This window comes from Lathamus discolor, chromosome 6, assembly GCF_037157495.1.
Source record: "Lathamus discolor isolate bLatDis1 chromosome 6, bLatDis1.hap1, whole genome shotgun sequence".
Taxonomy (NCBI): Eukaryota; Metazoa; Chordata; class Aves; order Psittaciformes; family Psittacidae; genus Lathamus; species Lathamus discolor.
In genome coordinates, this window is record NC_088889.1 from 4,666,298 (window position 1) to 4,693,220 (window position 26,923).

Sequence of the window (26,923 nt, forward strand, 5' to 3'; positions counted from 1 at the left end):
TGGTCCATCCATCGAATTGATGTCTCTCCAATTTAGAGAGAAGGATGTGGTGTGGGACAGTGTCAAACGCTTTGCAGAAGTTCAGGTAGATGACATCAGCTGCTCTACCCTTGTCCATCAGTTCTGTAGCCCCATCATAGAAGGCCACCAAATTGGTCAGGCAGGATTTCCCCTTAGTGAAGCCATTCTGGCTGTCACCAAGCACCTTGTTGTTTTTCATGTGCCTTAGCATGCCTTCCAGGAGAATGTGCTCCAAGATTTTACCAGGCACAGAGGTGAGACTGACTGGTCTGTAATTCCCCAGGTCTTCCATTTTCCCCTTCTTGAAAATGGGGGTTATATTTCCCTTTTTCCAGTCGTCGGGAACTTCACCTGACTGCCATGATTTTTCAAACATGATGGCCAGTGGCTTAGCAACTTCATTTGCCAGCTCGTTCAGGACCCGCGGATGGATTTCATTGGGTTCCATGGACTTGTGCACGTTCAGATTTTTAAGATGGTCTCGAACCAGATCCTTTCCTACAGTGGGCCCAAGGTCTTCATTCTCATAATCCCCGCGTCTGCCTTCCAAGACTTGGGTGGTGCGGTCGGAGCCTTTGCCAGTGAAGACTGAGGCAAAGAAGTCATTCAGAACCTCAGCCTTCTCCAAATCCTGTGTAGCCAGTTCTCCCGAAAGCTTCCTCAGGGGGCCTATTTTGTCCCTAGTCTGGTTTTTATTTGCTACGTACCTGTAGAATCCCTTCCTGTTATCCTTAACATCCCTAGCCAAGTTTAATTATAACTGGGCCTTAGCCCTCCTAACCTGGTCCCTAGCTTCCCGGACAACATCCCTGTACTCTTCCCAGGCCGCCTTTCCTTGCTTCCACTTTTTATAAGCCTCCTTTTACATTTGAATTTTCCTCAGCAGCTCCTTATCCATCCAAGGAGGTCTCCTGGCCCTTCTGCCGCACTTCCTTCTAGTTGGGATGCAGCACTCCTGAGCTTGTAGCAGGTGATCCTTGAATATCAACCAAGAGTCTTGGGCCCCCCTGCCCTCCAGGGCTATATCCCATGGAACCTTACTAAGCAGGCTCCTGGAGAGGCCAAAGTCTGCTCTTTTGAAGTCCAGGGCAGTGAGCTTGCTACACGCTCTTTTCACTGTCCCGAGGATCTCAAACTCTACCAGCTCATGATTGCTGCATCCAAGGCTGCCCTGGAGCACCACATTCTCAACGAGTCCTTCCCTGTTGGTGAGCACAAGGTCAAGCATGGCACCTCTCCTTGTCGGCTCCTCTGTTACCTGCAGAAGGAAAGTTGTCTTCCACACAGTCGAGGAACCTCCTGGATTGCTTTGCTGGGCCGTACCTTCGTTCCAACAGATGTCAGGGTGGCTGAAGTCCCCCATGAGAACAAGGGCCTGTGAGCGTGATGCTTTTCCTATCTGTCTGTAGAGTGCTTCATCCGCAGGTTCTCCTTGATCAGGCGGCCTGTAACAGATCCCCACAGTAATGTCTCCCATAGCTGTTTTCCCTTTAACCCTGACCCACAAACTCTCTGTAAACTGCTCACCTGTCCCCAGAGCATCTGTTTGAAGCTTAGCTTTTTCAACTGCTTTTTTTTTTTTTTTTTATTTCTTTGATTAAAATTATACAAACAATTTTTGGCAACACAGCAAATAAATGAAAATAACCAGTAAGCCCTCTCAATACCTCACCTGAGGCAAATTCAGGTTCAACTTTACAGCAGACTCTAACTGCTAACCCCTATCTATGTAAGGAGGAGAGGGAATCTGCTTTATCTGCTCTCAGGACCTGATCTAATCTTCATAACAAGACAGGAACAGTGCTTCCGTGTTAACATTTAATGATGTTTGTATTTGAACTCTCACAAAATGTTTTCTTTGTGGATAAAGAGGAAAAAGGTTGATAAGCATAAAATGCAAATGAACAAGCAGCAAAGCTGCCTCGTCCGCCAGGGAGATGAACCTGAGGTAAATATGTTCAACAAGCTCTGAAATGTTCTTGGATTCCTCTTGTAAATCTTTTCAAAGTCTCTTATGTCCTTTCCCTTCCACCATGTTCTAATCTTTTTGATATTTACGTAGTCAAGTGCAAGCAGAGGCTGGAAAGAGAAAAGCTAGAAGAGAGAATTGCCTACCCTGCATGCATCCATTTTGTTTTGTAAGGAAAACTTCTGGGGCCACCGAAATGACCATTACATTAATCTTTTGTAAACGGATACCGACTTCTTAATATTGGAGTGGTGTAATAGTTCTGCATTACTATGAGAACAACTCATAACTGGTTACATTGTATAGAATCATAGAATCATAGAATAGTTAGGGTTGAAAAGGACCTCAAGATCATCCAGTTCCAACCCCCCTGCCACGGGCAGGGACACCTCACACTAAACCATCCCACACAAGGCTCTGTCCAACCTGGCCTTGAACACTGCCAGGGATGGAGCATTCACAACCTCCCTGGGCAACCCATTCCAGTGCCTCACCACCCTAACAGTAAAGAACTTCTTCCTTATATCCAATCTAAACTTCCCCTGTTTACGTTTGAACCTGTTACCCCTTGTCCTGTCACTGCAGTCCCTGACAAAGAGCCCCTCTCAAGCATCCCTATAGGCCCCCTTCAGGTACTGGAAGGCTGCTGTGAGGTCTCCACGCAGCCTTCTCTTCTCCAGGCTGAACAGCCCCAACTTTCTCAGCCTGTCTTCATACGGGAGATGCTTCAGCCCCTGATCATCCTTGTGGCCTCCTCTAAGCTTGTTCCAACAGTTCCATGTCCTTTTTATGTTGAGGACACCAGAACTGCACACAATGCTCCAGGTGAGGTCTCATGAGAGCAGAGTAGAGGGGCAGGATCACCTCCTTTGATCTGCTGGTCACGTTCCTTTTGATGCAGCCCTGGATACAGGTATCATTCTTGTTTCAGGTAATTGAAGGGGTTTTTTTCTTTCATTTATTTTTTGCATTGCTAAGTTTGCAACTTAAAAACATCCAGTAACTCTATGCAGGTACACTTCTTCAGCACTAACTATTCTATGATTCTATGATTCATGACATTAAATGTTTCTAAGTTGTACTTTGGGCTGGGGCCAGGGCCAGTGTAACAGCTGGATCTGTAGTGAGTGTTCCTGGTTTGATAACTGTAAAGCTGTCATTTCGTGAAGGAATGCCTTACTGGATGCAGAACTGGATTAAGTTTTCAATGTTTCATGTTGGCTTTTCATAGCTTACCCTGGCTCTTGCTTTACTCGTGAATGCAACTTGCAAGCGTCAAGTCTTCTGGAGTTATTCCTGAAGTTATTCTATTGATGGCAGTGGGATTTCATACAAGATTGATTCCTCATGCGGGAGTTGAAGTTGCTTACAAAGGGTCTTAGAAGGTTACTCCATGGTAATTTTGCTCCTAGCAAGCTCAACTATATAAAGATTATGTGAGAGATCCAGCCCTACTTGCTTAGAAAGGGGTATTTATTTGAATTTATGAGGCTAAGAAGGCACATCTCAGATTTGGTATACTGATAAACTTGGTAGCTGGGATAATATGCTTAGTGCATTTCCTTAAAAGGTTTTGTCGCTTTTCATGGTGTTTGGATTAGTTATTTAGTTGCTACTTATTTAGCTTCTTTAGCTTAACATCTATTTGGGGTGGTTTTTGGAATTATGGAACAATACATCCTGTACAGACAACTTTTCAAATTGCAAGTTCTTTTTACAAGAAAGTGTATGTGAGTGCTGTTTGATTCAGTCTCTTAAATTGCGATTTGATGCACTTTAATGATGTAAATGCACTTTGAAGTGCATTATGATTTTGTCCTGGGTAAACTATAGCATCCATTGCAAGAACTATTTAAAAGATGACTTCTGAATACTCTTGTTTGTTAGTCAATCATTTGGAAAATGGAAGTTCTAATAAATGTACAGAACGTGAGGCTCTACTAAAAACAACTCTAGAAGTGAACAGAGCCTAGAAGCAACTTGCCGTGGGGCTTGTGGAGCTGGCCCTGATTTCCTTGTCTAGAAGAATGACCTTTAAATAAAGGTTAGCCAGAATTGCACTTGAAACTTTGCAGGTGCTTGAAAGAAGGCCCTTAAGATATTATATTGCCAGTGGGAGTTGGCCTTTACTATAAACTTCACTGTGGTTAACATTTATAAATACTTCCTATGTTTCCCCTAGTAATATGTTTGATTTGTTTTTTTAAAGGCTTTTAACCATTTTAACCAACCTGCCCATGGTTCTTTGTGCTGAATTTTTACACCTGGTTCCTTTTTCTTCTTGCATCTTCTATTCTCTCATATCAAATTTCTGCTTCAAATGTTTTTCTGTTTTCTCATGTTCATCTTCTACTTCAAATAAGTTTAAGCTTGTTCTGCATCTGTTTCTCTGCCTGAATTCCAGCCTTGCCTGTTCAGTATAATAAAGTGCTTGTCTCCTGTATTCTTTGTATTTATCCTTCCCTAAAATCTCTTCACATCTGCCTGATTGAACTTCAGCCTTTCTGAAGGTACCATGACCATCTGACTAGTTTACAGTGAGAATAAATACTAACTAGAACAGAGGACAAAGGAAACTGGAGAAACTTTGAGAAAACTATCCTGTGTTTGCAATAGTTTGTATGTGTAGATCTTGTACTTCACCATTAGTACTCCTGTGCATACACATCTATTTAAAAACAATGAAGTAAACCCAATACATTCTTACAGTGTGATCTTAAGACCCACTTTAATCATATGATGGTATTTAAGACTCTAAATACCAGAAGTTAATGAGGCTTAGCCTCTTCTTGGTGAGTCTGTGGTGTGCAAATACACATGAACAAGGGATGACAACCTACCTCAGAAGTCAGGAGCAGGTTCAACAATTACTTTACTCAATTTTCTTCTTTTTTCCTTTTTTTGAGCGGAAAAAAAGTGTTACGTTTGAGCCCTTTTGCAGAACAATTTGCCACGTGTGCAGATCACCCAGCAAAGAAATCAAAGACTGCATAAATCTTCCCTTAAACAGGGTGGTAGGAAGAATCTTCTGATGGAGCTGGTAAGAACCAATGGACACAACCATGGGTTTTCAATACTGATTTCAATCAATATTTAAGTTTTGAGGCAGGATGTGCCACATTGAGAAACAACAGCTTCAGAGAAAAGGAGGAATTTTGCTTGGCATTCTGGTATGTTAATACTTATGCCTCAGCACACACCTTCTAAAATATTTATTTGGGTGTTTCAGTTATTTAACAGGGAGATCAAAAATGCATTACCAGACAGTGTAACCAAAGTGAATTTAAGTGAAGGAATGGTGTACAGGGAATAAAACTATAATTATGGGGATTGTGAACAGCAAAATAGTGTCTGATTAAATTTGTTTAGGTAATTACTGTGGAGGGGGTTTGGTTTTCTAGCATTTTCTTCCACAGAGTGAAGGTCCTTTACAGAAGACTCAAGAATCAGTTGTCCCATTTTACTGAGACAGATGAAGGGAACAGCAGGTTAACAGATTAACTCTTTACAGCCTTTAATTTTCAGTCTCTGAAACTACACCTCTTCTAAATAAAATCATACCATGAGGTGGACCTTGGCCCTGAGACTGTAGGTGTGAAGTGGGCCTTGCTGATCCTTGGATATCTTCTGAGCCCCAAGAAAATGCTACTTGTGACTTAGCCTTTCTAAGGTGGTGTCTGCAATAGCAAACGGGCTCATTTGCAGTGCAGCATGAAAGTTTGCAGTGTAGCATGAAAGCCTGCAGAGATCAGGAAGTGCTGAGCCTGGTGGTACCTCATCTGTGTGTCCTGTGAGGGGGGAATGACTGAGGGAGCTGTGCTACCTTTTGCTGCCTGGCCACTCTTTTTCCCTAAGAGGATAAAGGTAATGTTGAACACTGGAGTCTGACCAGCGCAGCTTCGTAATATAGTTTGGGTTGACAGGGACCTGCAAGGGTCATCTAGTTCCAACCCCCCTGCAGGGACATCTTGAACTAGGTCAAAATGCCCAGAACTGCATTTCCCATTAGCACCAAAGCTGCCTCCTTGTGCACCTGGGAGAGCAGGGGTAGCTCCAGGTGCCTTGTCTCTCCTAAGATTTTGCTATGGGCCGGTTAGCACTCCTTCTGCATGCTCTGTTTTTTTTTCCTATAGATGTATTCAGTCAGGTTTTGCATTTGCCTGGAGGAATTCTGTATCTGTGGGGTTAAGCAGATTGTCCTGTTCAGAGTCTCCCTATTTCAGTACTAATAATCAAGGGATTTTAATATGAGTTAATAAAATGGCCGTATTTATGTAGATTTCTTTCCTGTCACTTAGGCAGTGGTGACTCATATTCACTTTATGCTGGCAAACATTAATACTGCCTGTGGAAAAAGTGATTCTGCCCTTTTCATGCCCTGGCTGTTTGCTTCTGGCCCTCTGCCATCTTCTTCCTGCAGCTTATGCAAACATTTGCATAGTGATCCAGTTCAGAGATGTGATGGATGCTGAAACTAACCTCCCAAACTGAAAAAAAGCTGGAGTTTAACCTGTGTTGATGCTTGGTTCTGCTTCAGTGTTCATGTTAGTGCAGAGATTATAGCAGGCTGGGGTCAAGAGTGGAGTGGTTTGGGGCACAAGGGAGGGTGGGACTGCTTCTCTGTGAGCTGATGCCAGTTATATAGCTTTAAAATGAGAGTGCAAAGTGGAGATTGAACCCATCAAATTGCAAATTGTCCATTAGAGTCGGTCTTCAATTCAGATTTTCTTCTCTGTGACCTGTTCTGCAGAGATGATGGGAGGTGTGAAATGCATGGAGCATTGGGATTATACCCCCCCATCTTCAGTTCTGTCTGTAATGAGTTTTGGTTTTAATATTACTATAATGAGAAAAGGCAATGCTTGATCTTCTCCAGCATTTTAATTTAGTAAGCTGGCGAGCTGGTCCTTGAGCTGATACACATAATCCCAAATAAAGCCACAGAATCCAAGTGTTAGGAGCTCTGGCATGTTTTACATTGATGGAAATCCATTTCCTGAATAGTTTTTCTTCAGAGTTAATGATTAAATACCTCTTTGTAACAGTTGCTGTTAATTCTATCACCAAACTTTTCTCACAGGCTGGTTAATGGCATTACTCAACCTGTAACAATGCTGACTCTGTATCCAAGAGATTCCCACAGGTACATGTTGAACTCACCTGACAATAGCAGTCTGGAGGACTTCTCCCTGCAGGCAACAGGACTGTTATTGTGCAAATGAATGTTTATATAAAAATAGGTTGTTCTTACCATGACAAGGAGCCAGTGACCCTTGAATTTGAAACCTTGCTCCCAGACCTTGGACAGGACATTTGATGTGTGTGCCTTAGCTGTATTTTAGAGAGAGGAGAACTAATAGCTGTTGTGATTACTCTGAAATAGTCTGACATGGCTACTTGTTCGAGACCCTAGGTTACATTCACATGGTAACATACCCAGATTCTCACAGGTCTGGAAGGAAGGATTGCACCCTTTAATGTCCACTGTTGTGATTTTCCTACTGAAAGTTAGTCCTGGTGTTAAGTCTGCGTTTCCTTCTGTCTCACCCTATGGAAGTGTAGAATGGCTTGGGTTGGAAGGGACCTTAAAGCATAGCCAGTTCCAACCCCCTGCCATGGGCAGGGACACCTTCCACTAGAGCAGCTTGCTCCAAGCCCCATCCACCCTGGCCTTGAACGCTGCCAGGGATGGGGCAGCCACAGCTTCTCTGGGCACCCTGTGCCAGCGCCTCAGCACCCTCACAGGGAAGAGCTGCTGCCTAAAGAAGATGTTATTTTTGCCCACTGCAGAACCCAGGGGAGCCTTGGCCTCAGCTGCAGCACTGTACTGCTTCTGCCACAGAAGCCCTGGAGAAAAGTGGGATCTCTGTGCGTGGAGCTGTTTGCTTATGGTAGTTGGCTGGTATATATTAACTGTTGGGATTGCTCCAGGCACACTGGACAAACACACCTGCACATGCTGTGTTTGCTGGGGGATATAATAGGGATGGGACTTTATATAGGACAGATCTTCTAAAGTAGGGTTTTGTGTATGTATGTATGTCATTGTGTTCCGTATTTGCCAATATGAAGCGAGATAGGAAGGTTTGTTACTTTGCATGGTCAACAAAATTGCACATAGCCAAAATTGAAGATTTTAAAGTATGATTTTTGTAGTGGGCAAGTGCATTGTGTATCTGATAATACATCTATGTTTAATGAAGATTCCTTAGCCAGTGTGTTTCAGTTTCGGTGATATTCATAGACTCATAGAATGGTTTGGGTTAGAAAGGATCTTATGCTCATCTAGTTCCAACCCCCTGCCGTGGGCAGGGACATCTCATACTAGACCGTGTCGCCCAAGGCTCTGTCCAACCTGGCCTTGAACACTGCCAAGGGTGGAGCGTTTAACGCTTCTTTGGGCAACCTGTGCCAGTGCCTCATGACCCTCACAGTAAAAAACTTCTTCCTTATATCTAACCTGAACTTCCCCTGTTTCTGTTTTAAAGCCGTCGCCCCTTGTCCCATTGCTACAGTCCCTGGTGAAGAGACCCTCCCTGGCATCCATATAGGCTCTTCAGTAAGTCTCAAGTTTATAATATGTAAGATAGCTGAAAATTTAAACATCTATATTTAATAGATTCTTTCCAGATGATATTTAACAACCGTAAGTCTCAGAAAACCCGATCAGTCTCTTGTTGCTGTTGCTTTTTTCCCTGTCTGTGTCAGTTTCCACAGACTGGAGCTTGCCATTCCAATAGAGAGAGCGAGCTCTGGGAGCCGAATTTCTTGCCTTTTCATTACCTGTGCACTGTTGTAATTTCCGTCTTTTATAATGTGTTCTTAGGCTTTTTGTGTCTTTCTGTTTTAAAGAAAAAGGCAGTTAGATGGTCACGCTACTTGCCCATGGTTTCTTTTAATTTATTCATAGGCTGTTTTAAACTATTCTTAATGGTTGATAAGAAATTCCTGCAGATTTAATGAAAATTGCCAGCTGGATAGAGAAAAAAAACCAACCCACCCAGAAACAGCTAAAAATAGCATGTGTGAAGGAAGGCAGCAGTCTGAGCTCAACTTATGTCATCTGTTGGCCTGAGAAACTTAACCTGGTAATAGTCATAGAGGCAGAGTAAACATCCCAGTGTTCCTGCAGGGTTAAAGGGCAAGGTGCTAAGGGAAAAGTACCATAATAGGGGTAAGCACAAATCCATCCTTTCCTTTTTCATCTTCCAGCTGTTTTATGGCCTTCCTGTGTCAGAAGTGGTGTTTAACCAGCCAGAGCTCATGCTGACTCTGTTCAGCTGGGCTTAGGATGTGCAGGGTTCAGGGAGGGAGATTGCCCAGCAGAGCTGAAGGTATGTGAGTTGAAAATACGGGCAGAGGATGTGAGGTGGAGTAAAGAGTGTTGTGGTGGTTGTTTTCATTGTCAGTTTACTTTCAAGATCACTGGAAATCTGTTTTTATTCATTGACAGATGGACTTCAGTCAGCACTTCTGTATACCAAGAGCAGCCACTGAAGCAGCCCATTGTTATAAAACACAGCTTAACTGTGGGAAGCCTACTATCTGTTATGTTTTTAAGAAACAAGACATCCCAGACAATCCTTTCAGCAAACACTCATCTGTATTTCAGCTGTGTAATATCCTTTTGAACCAATGAATTGCTGGCTGGGAGTTAGGATCCTGGGGTGCTCTGTTTTCTTTGGCTATACAAGCTGTCCTGGGTTCAGCAGTAGCAGTCGATTTTCCTCCTTCTTAGTTAGCTGGTGCAGCGCTGTGTTTTTGACTTTCAGCCTGGGAACAGCGCTGATAACACTGTTTTCTGTTGGTGCTCAGTAATGTTTACCCTGACCAAGACTTTCTGAGTCTCATGCTCTGCCAGGAGGGTGGGGAAGCTGGGAGGAAGCAGAGACAGGACACCTGACCCAAACTGACCAAAGAGGTATTCCATACCACAGCACTTCATTCCCAGTATATAAACTGTGGGCAGTTACCCGGTAGGGCTAGATCACTGCTCAGGTCAGGCTGGGTATTAGGCGGTGGTTGGTGAGCGATTGTATTCTCTCCCCTTGTTATTTCCATTATTATTATTGGTGGTAGCAGCAGTGGTTTGTGTTATATGTTAGTTATGGGACTGTTCTTATCTCAACCCGTGGGAGTTACATTCTTTTGATTCTCCTCACCATACCTCTGAGAGTGGGGAGAGGAAGGGGGGAGTGAGCGAACGGCTGTGTGGTTCTGGGTTGCCAGCTGGGCTTAAACCATGACACAAACCTAGGTAAGCCAGGCAACCTACCTGACTTCTTCTGAGGCAATTGTTTTGGTTGTTGGTATTCCAGTCTTTGGAATATCACTGAGACAAAACTGAAACAATTCCTCAGAGACAGCAGCTTCGCTGTGAGAGCTGCGGCAGTTAACAGATGGTATCTTCCATTTCCATGCAACTTCAGAGCATAACAAGGAAATTACCCTAAGGTGCCTGTAGGTTTAGGGAGACATGCTTGAACTCTGCTCTCCAGCAGGATCTGCTCTACACTGGCACCTGCACTGATTTAGTTTCTTAGGTTGCTATATTATCTTTAATAAAAGGCATTTTGATGACCTGCTTTTCTGTAGCAGATCTTTTCTTTCAGGTTAGATATCCGGAAGAAGTTCTTCACTGTGAAGGTGCTGAGTCACTAGCACAGGTTGCCCAGAGAAGCTGTGGCTGCACCATCCTTGGCAGTGTTCAAGGCCGGGTTGTAGGGAGCTTGGAACAAGCTGCTCTAGTGGAAGGTGTCCCTGCCTGTGGGAGGGGCTTGGAGCTGGATGCACTTTAAAGTTCTTTCCAACACAAATCATTCTGTGATTCTGTGAGCACTGGTGGGACACAGGCTTTGTTAATTTTGCTGCTACAGTTGCAATCTGTCATTATCCATTCCCTGGTTACTTTTGGATTGTTTCTTTTAAGTCTGTATTCCAGAAAATGAGGTGACTTCTGACCCTAACTATTCTGTGATTTCTGAGTAGTTTTTGCATGAAAAACCACTTGCCAACACATTGGGAAGGTTTTTTTTTCCTAGCTCAACTCTTTGTGCTGTCTAACCGCACTTTACTGCTTTCTGTTGAATCCATTGCCCTGGAATCTATTGTGCGCTCAGATCGCTTTAGGGAGGGACAAACCATGTGATGGTCTTAATGTCTTTTTCCTCTCACCGCTCTTAACTACTATTAAATGCCTCTCATGCTCTTAAATACTGTGTATTGACCTACTATAGTTTGGCTTCATGTGATTTAGCTTTGGTAGATAAATAAGGTAAATAAGGTGTTTATGCTTTTTATTGACTTAAGGTGCTTTGGAGAGTGGCATTAATTTACAGTTCAGTGAAGAGTAAGAATGAAATACTCCCTCAAGAGTTTTCTGTTGTAAATAGGGCTGCACATTAAGCTGCTGTGAACTGGAATGCTTTCAGATGTTTGAATGCACTGCATTTGTCTTCATTAGTAATTATAGCTGAGGGTGATAACACTGCAGTTGGCCTTCATCAGAAATCATCACGGTAAGACTTGATAGTGTGGGTATGTGATGTGCTTTGGAAGTGCTTGGCCTTGGTCTCAAGCTTTAGGTCTGCCTCACCACTGGCCATCTTCTGGTGTGAACACTGGCTCCAACCTATGGTCACCTTAGACTGCTGACTGAGAGCAGCAGCCTTTCATGCCTGCTTTGTAATCACTGTGCTATAAATGACCAGTGAAGAGGAATGAGTAATCTACTTGTGATATTTAGTTGGCTCAAACTACATCATTAAACATGGTGGTAAAAAAAAGTTCTTAGTCCCCCCTGTTGTTTGTATTTACTTTGGGGGATCTGACTCTGAGACCATTCTAGAAAATGTGTATCTGGGTTTCTTAGTACAGTCATCTCACATACATGTGACATGGTAAAGTCAGTTCACCCTTCTGTGCTTTACTTCTGCTTTAATGTCTTTTGTTAATGTGGATACTGCAAAGTTTATGATGGTCTTTTAAATTTTTCCATTGTCTTTTTGCACTGGGAAAAGTAAGCTTGAAAGCCACATCTAGTTTTAAGCACAGTTTGCTACAGTTCTATTTAGTAGAGAACCTGCTGGGGTTTTCTAGGTCCTTTGGGAGATTGGATGGACCTGGGATGAAAGTTCATCTTCCCTTCTATTATTACTCTTCCTTCCTTCTCATGTCCTCCTTCCTCTTCTGTAGTAGCTTGGTAGGCAGATTAATTTCCATTATCCTCTGATACCCACATAAATTACAGAAGGAAATAAAAGGATAAAACATAAAACTTTGTTATTAAATGCATGTTAATTCCAAGAAAACTAAACTTGTGACTGACTGATGTTTATGACTTCAGTTTACCTTTTCCTCTTTCTTTTTTGTATTGGCAGGCTGAAGAACTTGACCATGCCTCGTAGCCCAACATCAAGTGAAGATGAAATGGCACAAAGCTTTTCCGACTATTCTGTTGAATCTGAATCTGACAGCTCCAAAGAAGAAACCATTTATGACACAATTAGGGCAACTGCAGAGAAGCCAAGCAGCAGAATGGAAGACAGTCAGAGCAACACGTTAGTGATTCGAATTATAATACCTGATCTGCAGCAAACGGTAAATCATATTGCATTACAAATAAAATGAAGCTGAAGCTTTGCTGGCTTCAGTCTGCAGTAGATCTGTTCTCTTACAATTTTGATATATTACAGGCAAAATTTATGTCATGTTTTCTTTTAATGTCTACATTTTGTACCCTGGTGGTATATATGACTGAAAGCCTAAACTGAAGACACCATTGCACCCAAGAGAGTGTATGTAGTATGTTAACTTGATGAAAGCTGTGATCATAAAGCAAAATATACCTGTCTGATCGGCGGTCAGAGGTGTTTGGGTAGAAGAAAGAGGATTAGAAAACTAAAATCTCATCAGCAGATGGAGATTGAACCCCCAGATCACATTATCTCTACGCAAGCCTCATATCTACATAATCCCACTGTTTTCTCTAGTTTTTCATGAGGTAGTTTGTGGTATGATGCTAGACTGGGGTCTAGGAGGAGGTTGTTAAATTCTCTGTCATGTTGCCTTTTTCTGTCATCTTCCCACAGCAAGATATCCTTCTTAGGTAGCTGGTGTCTTTCAGAGCTTAAAGATGAGGAAAGAGAAGTACAAATCACTCTTTCCTTCCTGCTTTGCTGCTATGCCTTTACTACGTGGTGGTGTTTCTCAGACTTCAACCCAGAGAAATCAACACACTCAGTTTGGAGGAAGAACCAAGCTTGTGATCAGTTTTTACAATGATCTGAAATCACTATTTTATTCTCTCCCTCTTCCTTGCCACTTAAACTGGGAACATATCAGAGAGGATAAAATGAACATTTTCTGGTGGACCAGTAGCTGTTTCTCACATCCCTAAGTCTGTTGGATGAAAATAGGGACTTTTCAACAAAAGACAATCTCTCTTATCTTACAGAAATAATTGAGCAGACACTTCATGTGTTAAAAAATGTCTCATTAATTGAGTAATTGTATTTCTTTTATGGTTGAATTTGTTATGTTCAGTGTTTGGAATGTTAGGAGCATGAGGTTGTAGAACTTTGCTATTGTAACTCTGTGAGCAAAAGAATCAGTGTCTTCTGCAAGTGCTACAATAGGAGTAACAGTCTCATGACAGGGAAGGTCTTGGGAGTTACTGCTTCTATCTAGAACCACAAGTGTTTGATTAATTTCCTAAGCTGTCCTGAGCTTCCTTGAATGCTGTTCTTGGGGTTTTCAGTTGATGGTAGTCTGAAGGCATCAGCCTTTTTCATTTCAAAGATGATTATACAACACATTCTTTTAATGAATGTGTGCTACATACATCACTCTGTGCTGACATTTAAGATCTACATCATACAGTGCTGCCACTGAAGATGTATCTCAGATGAAATTATTCCTTTCTTTTTAATTAAGTTCATTTATAGAGTGATAGAGATGGGTTGTCTGCAGGCTGACAGGGGAAAGCTGTTTTGACAGCGTGGCCTCAGGTGTGTTTGTAGAGTTTTTCTTTCAAAGCCCCAATCTACACAGTGCTGCAGAAATTCAGGGGAATGAGTGTCAGAGCTGGGAGCTTTCTCTCTTAAACTCTTGTACTTGAAATCTTTTAGATAAGGATTGCTGCTGAAATGCTAGTATCAATCTATTAGTTGATATGGGATGAGATTAACCCCTGTGAAGAGGAAGTGGTGTGGGACCTGAGCTGGCCAAAAACCCTACAGAGGGCAGAGCAGGACTGAGGCTGCTGTGAGCCACACATGGGGTTTGTATTAAATCTTGGCTGAAGCAGTCATCACCTTGGGTCTTCCATTTCAGTAGTGATTGAAATATTAAAATCCACTGTTGTACATCTTAAATTGAAAGGATTTTGCCCGTAGTGTAGTCCTCTGTCAAGACAAGCACTGATTGGCCATGGTTAGGATGTTACTAATGATACTACCACCTTGCTATGTCTTGGACAGTGTGTTCAGTGCTTAATGAATAGATCCAGTAAAATGGAAATACTAACTTGACTTGGTAGGTTTACTCTGCTGTTAAAACCAAGGAGGCAGTAGCCTCCTGAAGCCCTCTTATTTCATTACTCTATTTCTTAGACCAGTACTAAGTCATTTATTGACACTATTGAAACAGTTCTTATTTTTAAATTTAATTTTGTGTAGGAAATGAAATGAATCAGAAAGTATTTTTGGTTTTGTGTTTCATTTGATCATTTTTATTGCTTTACCTTCTGTACTTTTTTCGCTTCTTAATAAACTCACAATGAAAAGTAACTCAATCATTTTAAATAGTTCTAGAGCAGATGATCCGTTTCTTATTTAATTTATCAGCCCACAGGCTCTTGTAGAGATAAGTGAAAGCTGGGTTCAGGTTTGCAGGCAGGGAAACCAAGAGCTTAAATGTAGAATAGTAAAGTTTGGAGATGATCATACTTCATGAGCTGTGATATAGCTACATGCCAAATCCAACACACACCCCATTTGCTGTATAATTATAATTGATTTAACAAAAGAGATATTTAAAATTAGCCTGTTTAATCTGAGGAGCATGAAATAACAATATAATACTATGTTTTTATTCTTGATTGTTTTATAGAAAGTATGATTAAGCAGATACTTGCTTAAAAGGAGTAGTTTAGGGTTTTAGATACTCAACCTGTGAGGGAGCATTAAACACCTTGCTAAACCCAGTAGGAATAAAAGTTTGCTCCTCTGCAGTGGTTGGTGTAAATCACCTTTATTTAATTGCATGTATGTAATAAGCACCAAGTATCATAAGTAGGATGTGCTACTATGGAATCGTAAAATAGTTAGGATTAGAAAGGATCTTAAGCTCATCCAGTTCCAGCCCCCTGCTGTGGGTGGGGACACCTCACACTAGCCCATGTAGCCCAGGGCTCTGTCCAGCCTGGCCTTGAAGACTGCCAGGGATGGAGCATTTACCTCTTCTTTGGGCAACCCATTCCAGTGCCTCAGCATCCTCGCAGTAAAGAACTTCTTCCTTATATCTAACCTGAACTTCCCCTGTTTCAGTTTGAACCCATCACCCCTTGTCCTATCACTGCAGTCCCTGATGAAGAGTCCCTCTGCAGTATCCTTGCAGGCTCCCTTCAGGTACTGGAAGGCTGCTCTGAGGTCTTCATGCAGCCTTCTCTTCTCCAGGCTGAACAGCTCCAGCTTTCTCAGTCTGTCTTCTTATGGGAGATGCTTCAGCCCCTGATCGTCCTTGTGGCCTCCTCTGGGCTTGCTCCAACACCACACAGAAATCAAAACAAGCAACTTGCTCCATTATTTTTGTCATGATACTCAACTCGTGTGCATTTTCCACTTTTTTGTTGTCACATCTTTAATATCAACATCTTCTATTGAAGGGAATAACTTGTATTTTGCTATTCTGACAATCACATTTTGGAAGCAGCTGTGCAAACCATTTGTCATGGTTCCTCTCTTGCAGTGAAGTTCTGTGTGATTGACAACTTCGTGTGTCTGGTGAAAAAGATGTGTTGGTTCGTATGTTTTGAATAGGTATATGTTATTCCTCAGTGATTCTATATCATGAACATTATTCCCATTGAATTAATATCTACCCTTTAGCTGGAGCAGGTGAGCTATTTTTGCCCTTGCTTCTAGGCCCTTGCTTCTAGGCATACAATCCAGTAACGAGTGGTGTCCCTCAGGGATCAGTGTTGGGACCGGCCTTGTTCCACATTTTTGTCGGTGACATGGACAGTGAGATTGAGGGCGCCTTCAGCAAGTTTGCCCATGACACCAAGCTGTGTGGTTTGGTTGATACGCTGCAGGGAAGGGATGCCATCCAGAGGGACCTGTTCAGCCTGGAGAAGAGAAGGCCGCGTGGAGACCTCAGAGCAGCCTTCCAGTATCTGAAGGGGGTCTATAGGGATGGTGGGGATGGACTCTTCATTAGGGACTGTAGTGACAGGACAAGGGGTAATGGGTTAAAACTTAAACAGGGGAAGTTTAGATTGGATATAAGGAGGAAATTCTTTCCTGTTAGGGTGGTGAGGCACTGGAATGGGTTGCCCAGGGAGGTTGTGAATGCTCCATCCCTGGCAGTGTTCAAGGCCAGGTTGGACTTAGCCTTGGGTGACATGGTTTAATGTGAGGTGTCCCTGCCCATGGCAGGGGGTTGGAACTGGATGATCTTAAGGTCCTTTCCAGCCCTAAGTATTCTGTGATTCTATGAATTGTGAAATTACAGAATCCCAGGTTGCAAGGGACCTCAAGGATCACCTGGTCCAACCTGGCAGTCCTTCTGTTGTGCATAGTGACTTAATCTCACCAGTGTGAAGGGATGCAGGGTTGTGATTGTCCATGTCTCTCATGATCCAAAGAGCTCTAATATCAAACCCCAAGTCTCACATTTCAGCACCCAGTGTTGATGCGCTATCTCACTTCTAGACTTGAATTTCGAGTGACCTAGTGTGTTTCTGACAAGGCTTTTGAGGCACTCAGGGCTTCTTCAGTGGTTCTTGTTAGGAAGAATGCATGTAGCTGGTCTTTAAGGCACTATCACATTTAATCTAGTCTTGGGATGCACCAAAAATGTGGAAAGAACAGGTCTCACGTCTTCCAATGCAATATATCTTTATGTTCCATGTGTGCCAATGTCAGACCTGTGGAAAGCAAAGTATTTCTGAAGGTATATATTGCATATTACCAATGCATTGTGTATAAACACTGTAGAAAGCTTTATTTTCCAGTGAAATCTATTCTGAAGAACATTTTTCTCTGGCTGATGTGCAATCCCTGCATCCTGTGTTGAAGCATGAGGGGTCAGGGATACAGGATTGTACTTTGAGTGAGCAAAGAAGGGACTCCTGTGCTGCAGCTCTGCCATGGCAGCTGGGTACAGACACTTCTCATGGCCCAATATGGGGTGAGTTGGCAGCACCAAACATTCCTAAGGCACATCAGAGGCAACAAATTAGTTTCTAGACATTGCCGTCTGCTGGTCACTTGTAACCAGTGACTGCAACATAAGCTACAGTGGCAAAATCCCTAAATTTCTAAAATTCCTAAATTCCAGCCTGGTGAGACGCAGAGAACGGGGAAGGGTTTTCAAGGTTTTTAAGTCTTCTCTTGCTTCATGTCATATAGTTCCTCCCATAAACTTACCCTAAGGTACATGTAGTTTCAAAATAATTGGAATTCCTGCCTGAATACTGTTATTTTGTGCAGTTGTTGTGGATCAGACTGCTTGTCAGAAGGGCCCAGAATAAAGTGGATGGTTAAATATCTTGCAACGTCCGTTTCACTTGGCTTTTCAAGCAGGCTTGCTGTGAAGATGTCCTTTCTCTGAAGAAGGATGTGGGCTCTGATGGTTGTGTTTCCACAGCACTTGTGCATTAGTTGTTCTAGAGGAATGTGTGCTGAAATACAACTCTTGATGTATGTTTTAGTCACGGAATTTGTAGTTTTACTGTGTGTGTTTGTATGATATTTGTAAATTTTAGAACGTAAGATGCTATTTAAATGTTTTTCATTAATTAGATTTTTTTTAATGATTTCTCTTTGCAGAAGTGCATTAGATTTAACCCGGAAGCTTCAGTGTGGGTTGCAAAGCAACGAATTCTGTGCACTTTGAATCAGAGTCTGAAGGATGTCCTGAATTATGGACTGTTCCAGCCTGCAAGCAATGGTAGAGATGGGAAGTTTTTGGATGAGGAACGACTTCTTAGGGAATATCCACAGCCAGTGAATAAAGGAGTTCCTTCACTTGAGGTATTTTTAGATCTATTTGAAACTGTTGTATTCTGAGCTGTGTTTGGGATTTCTACATGCACCTGAATTGCTCTTGGGAAGTAGTGATCAGCAAGTCTGAACCCTTGCTCACTGAAGTGCTGGAGTTCACTTGCTCAGTGGAGCTGTTGTTCTGTGTGTTATCCCTATAAGGCTGCAAATAATCAGCAGCTTTGGGAGATCTGATTTTGAAGTTTTCCTCTACTGAGGACATGGGTGATGTGTCTTATTCTGTGATTTAATAAAGAAATGTAAGGTTTTGGATTAAGCTTTTGGGTCTCTGAGAAGGTTTGCAATAGTAGGGTAGCAGCTGGCAACTAACCAGCCTTTGCTTTCTGTCTCAGTGAAGCCTTTCCCCTCTCCAGACTCAGTCCCTCTGTTGTGCCCTCCTTCACAGTGCACAGATTTCCCTTGTCTCCTGGGAAGGCAGTAAAGGAAGAGAGAATGTCTATGTGTGAACCAGTCACATGCAGACACTGGAATTTCCCCCCTCTGTTGCTCGTGCAGTGGCTGTGCACTGGGAGGATAAACCGGGCAGAGCTATTATGGCACTGGTTGAACATGGAGCAGAGCCAGCTCACTCTGAAACACAATATAGCAGGAAACTGGGGCATGAAACTAGTATTTCATTAATTTTGGTCTTTATATGGTAGCACATAAACCACTAATAATCTGCAGTTCATAAATGTACTCCACTATCACACGAATCCAAGGGAACAGGACCAGAGTTAGAGAAGGCTTCAAGTCCAGCTTGCCTGGCAGTTTACTTCAGAGATTCATATTATTTCTGATCATCATTATTATATCATCATTATTATAATATGGGCAGAGATGCCCCTATTATAGCCATAAGCAAATAGCCACTTTGTTTCTCTTCTGTCATGTTGTTTTGTAAGTGTTCACTGTTAAGTTTCCCTTCAGCTAAAGGATTGGACTTAAAAGTGATCTTGAGAAAAGCTGGTGTTAGAGCCTCATTCAACATAGTCTCATTGTCCAATAAACCTGCATAATATAATTAGATAAAAATAAATTATATAAACCCCATTATTTGTGCTATAGATGCCATACTGTGGCCGCAGGGTAGCAGACTGCTCAGGGTAACACATGAGTGAGTTTCAGCCACAAAAAGAGGCAATGATCTGAACCTCAGTAACCAGCTCTGATAAACATCAGGAGAACTATTCCCATGTGTGAGTTCTGCCTATGTGGATTAAGGGGTTTTTTTCAGGAATCATTTTTTTCCCCATTTCAGAAATGCTAAGCTGATATTTTGAAATATATTTTTTTAAATTCAACATGCCTTCCCAGTTCTTGTTCCTGCCTGAGGCTAGAAATGAAAGTGCACAGAAATCCTTAGGGAAAAGCTCTTCTCACTGTAATTCTTGCTTATTTTGATAAATTTCAGAGGCAGATTTCATTTTCCATCCACCTCCATTGATTTCAGTGTATTTATACAAGATGAATTTTGCTTACACAAACTGTCTGTGATGCCAGTGTGTTAAGCAGAGTGCTGATTTGTGGCGAATATTCAAAAGGAAATACTAAGCCTTATTTGAAATCTTGCCTAGATCTAAATCATTGTGAATGATACTTCTCTATATCAGGGACTGTAGTGATAAGACAAGGGATAATGGGTTCAAACTAAAACAGGGGACGTTCAGGTTAGATATAAGGAAGAAGTTTTTTACTGTGAGGGTGGTGAGGCACTGGAACACCTTGTCCAAGTAAGTGGTAAATGCTCCCATCCCTGGCAGTGTTCAAGGCCAGGTTGGACAGAGCCTTGGGTGGCATGGTCTGGGGTGAGGTGTCCCTGCCTATGGCAGGGTGGTTGGAACTGGATGATTTTAAGGTCTTTTCCAACCCAAACCATTTATGATTCTATGATACTTTCTGGTAAGGTCAGAAAATCACATTATGAGCTTTTGAGCAAAATAAGACATTTAAAATGGATTCTTCTTTTCTCCCTCAGTTTCGATACAAGAAAAGAGTGTACAAACAGTTCAATCTTGATGAAAAGCAGGTGGCCAAGCTTCACACTAAGGTAAGCCCAGTTGACTGGGGAAGTTAGCAATTGCCTCCTTAGCAAAGTAACGTTTCTGAGGAACTGGAAATAAGTAGGAGTTCATTCCCACCTGGGCGTATTGCTGACCAGCAAACAGCAGTAAGTGTTGCAGCACCAACAGGCATGTGTGAATTGTGGTCTGAGAATTCATCTCATCGAAAAATTCCCATGTTTGACTCTTCCATGTGTGTACTAGTAATTTTAAATGAATCTTACATTGTAAATACAATATGCTTTCAGCGTGCTGTAACAATGCCCATCTATGTCTGTAGACTCATTTGCAGGTCAGAGTTATAATGATGATGACCATGCACTATGCTAAATTCTTACTGAATGAATCTTTTGCTTATTTTTTTTCCTTAAAACTGTAAAAACCTGGAATTTTATTACTGCATTTGAGTTTTGAACATTGTACTTAAATAAATAAATACATAAAGCGAGGTTAAAGGAATTCTGGAGTGGGACTTTCTACAAGGGCCTGTAGGGACAGGAAGAGGGGGAATGGTTTTAACTTGCCACAGGGGAGATTGAGATGAGCTCTTAGGCAGAAGCTTTTCCCTGTGAGGGTGCTGAGGCGCTGGCACAGGGTGCCCAGAGAAGCTGTGGCTGCCCCATCCCTGACAGTGTTCAAGGCCAGGTTGGATAGGGCTTGGAGCAACCTGGTTTAGTGGGAGGTGTCCCTGCCCTCCTGGCAGGGAGTTGGAACTAGATGAACTTTAAGGTCCCTTCCAGCACAAACCACTCTGTTATTCTATGATTATAAACCTCAGGGTTTATGCTCTTGTTAGAAAAGTCAGGTTGTCTAGGAATGTGAATTAGGTTGTGTTCAATGTCAATAGATATTGACATAAATTGACAGAATATTTCACTTTTAGTTGAAAATTTCTTTTAAAAATTAGAGACAGATTCATTTGTCACTCTCTTTTTCAGGCTAATTTGAGAAAGTTTATGGATCATGTCCACCACCTCTCAGTGGAAAAAATCACCAAGATGTTGGATCGAGGACTGGACCCAAACTATCATGACCTAGAAAGTGGAGGTTAGGACAATAAAACAAGCACCATGAAGTAGTACCTTGGGTTTGCTCAACCTAAATTGATTAATGGGCTGAATCTCACATGTTCTTTCTGCTGCCTTCATAACTCTTTGCTAATCGAACCTGTATAGTTTTGTAAGGAGAAAACATAGTTTATGGTTTTCTTTGAGCAGCATTTTTAACTGAACATTTTACAAACAAATATTCTTTATTTTATCAATTTACTTATCTTTTTTCAAGTATATATATTCTGTTCCTTAGAAACACCCCTAACTTTGGCAGTTCAGCTTGACAATACTGTAGAAGTGATAAAAGCTCTGAAAAACGGAGGAGCACATTTAGACTTCAGAGCCAGAGATGGAATGACAGCTCTGCACAAAGCAGCAAGAGCCAAGAACCAAGTAGCCCTCAAGGTAAGTGCTTTCAGTGGCAAATGATACATTATTTTATAGGAAAACAATATATATTCTTTATTGTAAGGGTGGTGAGGCACTGAAATGGGTTGCCTAGGGAAGCTGTGAATGCTCCATCCCTGGCAGTGTTCAAGGCCAGGTTGGACGAAGCCTTGGGTGACATGGTTTAGTGTGAGGTGTTCCTGCCCATGGCAGGGGGTTGGAACTGGGTGATCTTAAGGTTCTTTGCAACCCTAACTATTCTATGATTCTATATAAAGAAGGATGTTTTCTGTTAATTACTATATTGTACTCAGTGGATCCTTTAATACGTGCTTGTTCTGTTGCTTCCTCGTGGCTTTCAAATCTTTAGAATTGCTTTCAGCAAAAAGGGTCTTTTCATTTCTGATTCTTTTTTTTGGGTAGGAATTAAAAGTGGTGGAATTCAACCTTGCTAACACAATGGAGAAGATCTGTCTGAGGAAATAAAATGGCTTTATTATTGCTTATCTCTCTGAAAGCAAACACCAGTGACATGGATTATATATTGTATCTTAACAGTATTTTCTCTTAAGTATTTTTAAATCTCCTTGATAGTTTAGATTAAGTCTTATGTTTATGGCTTTTGCTTATTTCCTTCTGACAGACATTCAGATTGCATGACATTTTTGATAAGGCATCCTGTAACTGAAGAGGTGAATGTGCTGCAGAGGTGATGTGGCATTTTCACAGCTGAGATTTCTGAACTTAATGAGAGGATGGAAATTGGACATTGCCACTCATCTTTTCTTTGCTATCCCCAGAGATTCTTCAGATCCTAATTCTTCTGAGGTCATTTCTTCCTTAGCTTTTCTGTGCTGCATTCTGAATTGTATCAGCTTATAAATAAGTGAGCAAAAAATATATGTTATGGCAGATATCACCCTTATGAATACTTTCTCAGGTAAAGTCTCTTTATAGTTAGAAGTTCCTCAAAAATCTATTTTTCACAGTTTGTGATTACTTTCAGACCCTTTTAGAGCTTGGAGCATCTCCGAACTACAAAGACAGCTGTGGCCTGACACCACTGTACCACACTGCTATTGTGGGAGGGGATCCTTACTGCTGTGAGCTGCTACTTCATGAACACGCTACCGTCAGCTGCAAAGATGAAAATGGATGGCAAGAAATTCATCAGGTAGGAAAGATTCATTTCTGTTTGGAGCTGAATTTGCAGGCGGAAATGTGCTGGGTATATTCTATGGTTAAACACTGTTTTGAAGGACATTTGGGTGTGTTTAGTCCATGCACATACAAGTATGGCATTTCTTCCTTTTCCTATTTACTTGTTACTTTGCATCCTGCTGTGGTGAATTAGAAGTGGAAACTATTCTGGTGGAATTCTGTAACTTTGAAATCCTATGATTACTGTGGATTTTGCTGCAGAATTAGCACTATTCCTATTTCTGTAATGGACTCTTAGAAGTTCAACTTCCTATTAGAGGCACTTCAGTAAAAAAGCGTAACTTGGTCTTGTTGGATTCCAGTTTTTGTATCCTTGGTAATGCTTCTTGTGTGCTTCTCAGAGGTACTTCCTCCTTTCTGTCTGGTGAACTTTACAGGAAGATTTGTGTTCAGGATCCTGCTACTCAGATCTGTCAATGTGTTGCGCTGAAGGAAGTTAAACTCTTACATACTTACAGTTTGAGTCACTTTTCATTCCATGTGTGTTTGGAAACTGGGATTCTAATGATTTTTCTTTTCCTGATGGTACATGGGTTTTTGTTTTCTCTCCTATTAAGTGTGTGGATGAAGGTGGTAGTTTGCTCTATCAAGAAATATGATTTAGAAAAGTATTCATTTGAGATTCATGGTGCTCACATAGCTTGAATCAATGATAGTGCCAGAATTCATCACTGGTTGACTTCACCATAGCTTATAAGGAAGATAGACCTCTTTAAGAGTAATCAGCCTCACAGGCTTGCTTAGATTATCTAGGCTCACTTTCTTTTCTGTGCACTGATCTTTTTAGTATAGAACTCCTGTTCTTTGAAAGAAGTGGGAGATAGTTTTGGTACCTGGGTTTCTGGGTACCCACATATCTGAACATTTTCGCTGTTTAGGAGTGTTCTGGTTGAGGTTGTTTGGATCCAGTTCTAGTAGGGGAGAAAAAAAAGCGCATTAATTTACTACCATTGTTTCTGAGGATGTTGAGGCAATGGATTGTGTAGGTCAAAGTGTTATCCCATCTGGACTCATGGAAAATACAGAGAGAAACTCCCTATTTTGAAAATCCAGTTTCATAGACATATGGTTATTATTTCTTCTAATGAAACAGTGCTTTCCAAGCCTATTGTGTTGGTTGTAAACATTGATTTATTTAGGATTACATCTGGATTATGAGCAATCTGTCTTCAGTAATTGATAATGGAAGTATTCCTCTATCAACTGAGAAAGATGGTGATATGATACAATCCCATATACTTTTGTCTGTGTGAAGAAGGGGAAGTTGCCTTGCCTGGCAAGGAAATAATTGATACCACATATATTTTTAGTTTTACTAACAATTTTTACCTGTATAAGTTAAGCCTTTAGGGTTAAGGTGGTTCATGCTGTGCTAGGAGAATAGTAAAAGGATTTCCTCTGGACATACCTGTCTTTCTCCATTGAATCTACTGGGGAGTCCTGGTGAATAGTTGCTCGGCTCACCTACCCCACAGACCCTTACAGCAAGGGGAAATGCAGCTCTCTTGCGTTGGTTGTCTTCCAGCACCTCCCCTTAAGTGTTATTGTCAGATGGGCAAAGAAGCAGCAAAGTAGAGAAAGGGCCTGGTTTTAGTCCAGTTTATCATGGTAGGAATAGAAAGTTGAAATTAGTTCTTATATTTTAGATTTATTTAAATAGTTACATCTGCACATTTAGCCCTGGATATTGAGTGACTTTTAGAGATTAGACAGGATTGGTAATTTATGGCTGTGTACTTGCTCTAATCTCTCACGCAGTCAGAAACACTGTTACGGTTTAGAATCACAGAATCAGCTGGGTTGGAAAAGAACTCTTAAGATCATCAAGTCCAACCATTACCCCAGCACTGCGGAGGCCACCACTAAACCATGTCACTGAGGGCCTTGTCTATGTGGTGTGTGAACACTTCCAGGGACAATGACTCCACCTCTGCCTTGGGCAGTCTGTTCCAGTGTCTGAGCACCCTCTCTGTGAAAAAATTGTTCCTAATCTCCTGTCTAAACCTGCCCTGGTGCAGCTTGAGGCCTTTTCCTGTTGTCCCGTCACTTGTTCCTTGGGAGCAGAGACCAGCCCCCTTCTGGCTCCATCCTCCTTTTAGGTAGTGGAAGCGATAAGGTCTCCCCTGAGCCTTCTCTTCTCCACACTCAAGCCCCTCAGTTCAGATCCTTTTCTACCTTTGCTTGTTGTTGGATGCTTACTTTCTGTGGCCTAGCCTGAAAATGTTCACGTTCCAGTAACAGCTAAATAAATAAATTGTAAATGAATAAACTGTTAAATAAATACTGGTTTTCCCTTTCTTTGTGTTAAAAACTGAAAATAGAAGAAGATGCAGTGGGTAGTCTATTAGGCTAGGATTATGGATGTCACAGATTTAATGTGTGCATTGAGCAGTACACTTAATTTTTCTCATCCAAATTGCAAGATGTGTCAGTTTGTAACTCCCACTGAAGTCAGTAGTAATTAGGTACCTAAGACAGACTGAATGGGTTTGTATACCTGTATCTCCTAGCTTAAAATCTGTATTATTATACAGAAATGATACTGATTTGAGATGATATAAAGTTAAAAACGTTAGAATCTGGGAAGTGCTCAGTTGGGTTAAGAAGGTAGTCAAGTAAAGGAGACTGTTGAATGGAAATGCTGTGGTTTTTTTCTCCACCTCATGTACTAATCAGGAAAGTTTCTCATTTCAGTGGAGTCTTGTTTCATAGAGGTGAATTTCCCAGTATTCAGGATCTAACATTGAGTTGTATGGCTGACAAAATAATGCTTGAAGATTTTCCTTCTTTTGGACCAGTGCCATGTGTATAATGTGTGTCTGTTGATACCACAGAATCAAGATGATTACTTGAATTTTGGCCAAATTCCCCCAAACTCTTTTCACATCTTCAAAGCAAGCTTTAGAAATCTCATCATCTTCAGTGCCATCTAGTGGGCAACTTTCGAAGCTTCACAGAATGAAAAACCATTTTTGTCTCCTTGCTGCATTTGACAGATAGTGGTTCAAAAGTACCAAACTTTGTGTTTTTTCAATCCCTTAAACTGCCAGTCTGCAAAAATTCAGATGCTTAAACTTGTGCACAGACTTGATGGACCTGAAGCAAACACATTGGTGTTTAGGGGCAGGTGTGCATATCTGGGTGTTAATCCTCTCATTTTGTGCAGTGGTGGTTCTAAAAGTTAGACCCTAAGTAAAATAGCATCTTTTCTGCTAGAAGTCTTTACCTGGAGTGCTTGCCTCGATTGCACAGTAACCAAAATACTGGTGTATCTCTTTCAGGCTTGCCGATACGGACACGTCCAACATCTGGAGCACCTCCTCTTTTATGGTGCCGATATGTGTGCACAGAACGCCTCAGGAAACACAGCGCTGCACATCTGTGCCTTGTACAACCAGGTGAGCTGGTTCATGCTTCCTCTGCTGGTGCCACAGAGTCCTACCATCTTTCTTCAGATACACAAAGGTCCCTGGAAGGAGCTGAGGGGTTCCCTCTGCATGGTTAAATGGGGGGATGTCTTGCTTCATAGTCCAGTCCCATGGAGATGTGAAACCAGTGCTGTGTGAGAATGACACATAGCCAGGAGGAAAACCAGGTGTAATTGAGATACTAAATCTGTTCAGCCTTTAAAATTTGTTTGTTCAGCCTTGAGACAAGAAGGTTCAAGGGAGACCTTATCACTATGTTACAATATTTAAAGGGTGGCTGCAAACACCATGGAGATTTCCTTTTTACAAGGAGTCCCATGGAGAAGGTGAGGGCTGATGGGTGCAAGTTACTCACAGGGAGATTATGAGTGGACACAGGGGGAAAATTCTTCACAGTGGGTATGATCAAGCACTGGAATAGTCTCCTCAGGGAAGTGGTGAATTCTGGCGCATTGGACAGGTTGCTGGCCTATCTAATCTAGGTCATGCTTTGACAAGAAAGGTTGGACCAGACGAT

The 26,923-nt window shown here is 41.8% G+C and overlaps 1 protein-coding gene across 2 annotated transcripts in view; it reads left to right on the forward strand.

Moving 5' to 3' along the window:
* SHANK2 (SH3 and multiple ankyrin repeat domains 2) overlaps window positions 1-26,923 on the forward strand; it is a 366,357-nt gene that overhangs the window by 33,204 nt on the left and 306,230 nt on the right. Inside the window, exons 3-10 of one of the 2 annotated variants that reach the window (XM_065685197.1) lie at window positions 8,479-8,549; window positions 12,370-12,589; window positions 18,043-18,246; window positions 20,234-20,305; window positions 21,257-21,365; window positions 21,624-21,775; window positions 22,764-22,931; window positions 26,260-26,376. In XM_065685197.1, coding sequence (XP_065541269.1) covers window positions 12,386-12,589; window positions 18,043-18,246; window positions 20,234-20,305; window positions 21,257-21,365; window positions 21,624-21,775; window positions 22,764-22,931; window positions 26,260-26,376 — 1,026 coding nt within the window. In that variant the 5' untranslated portion in view covers window positions 8,479-8,549; window positions 12,370-12,385. The remainder of the gene's footprint in view (window positions 1-8,478; window positions 8,550-12,369; window positions 12,590-18,042; window positions 18,247-20,233; window positions 20,306-21,256; window positions 21,366-21,623; window positions 21,776-22,763; window positions 22,932-26,259; window positions 26,377-26,923) is intronic. The other variant, XM_065685198.1, reaches the window with a different exon arrangement.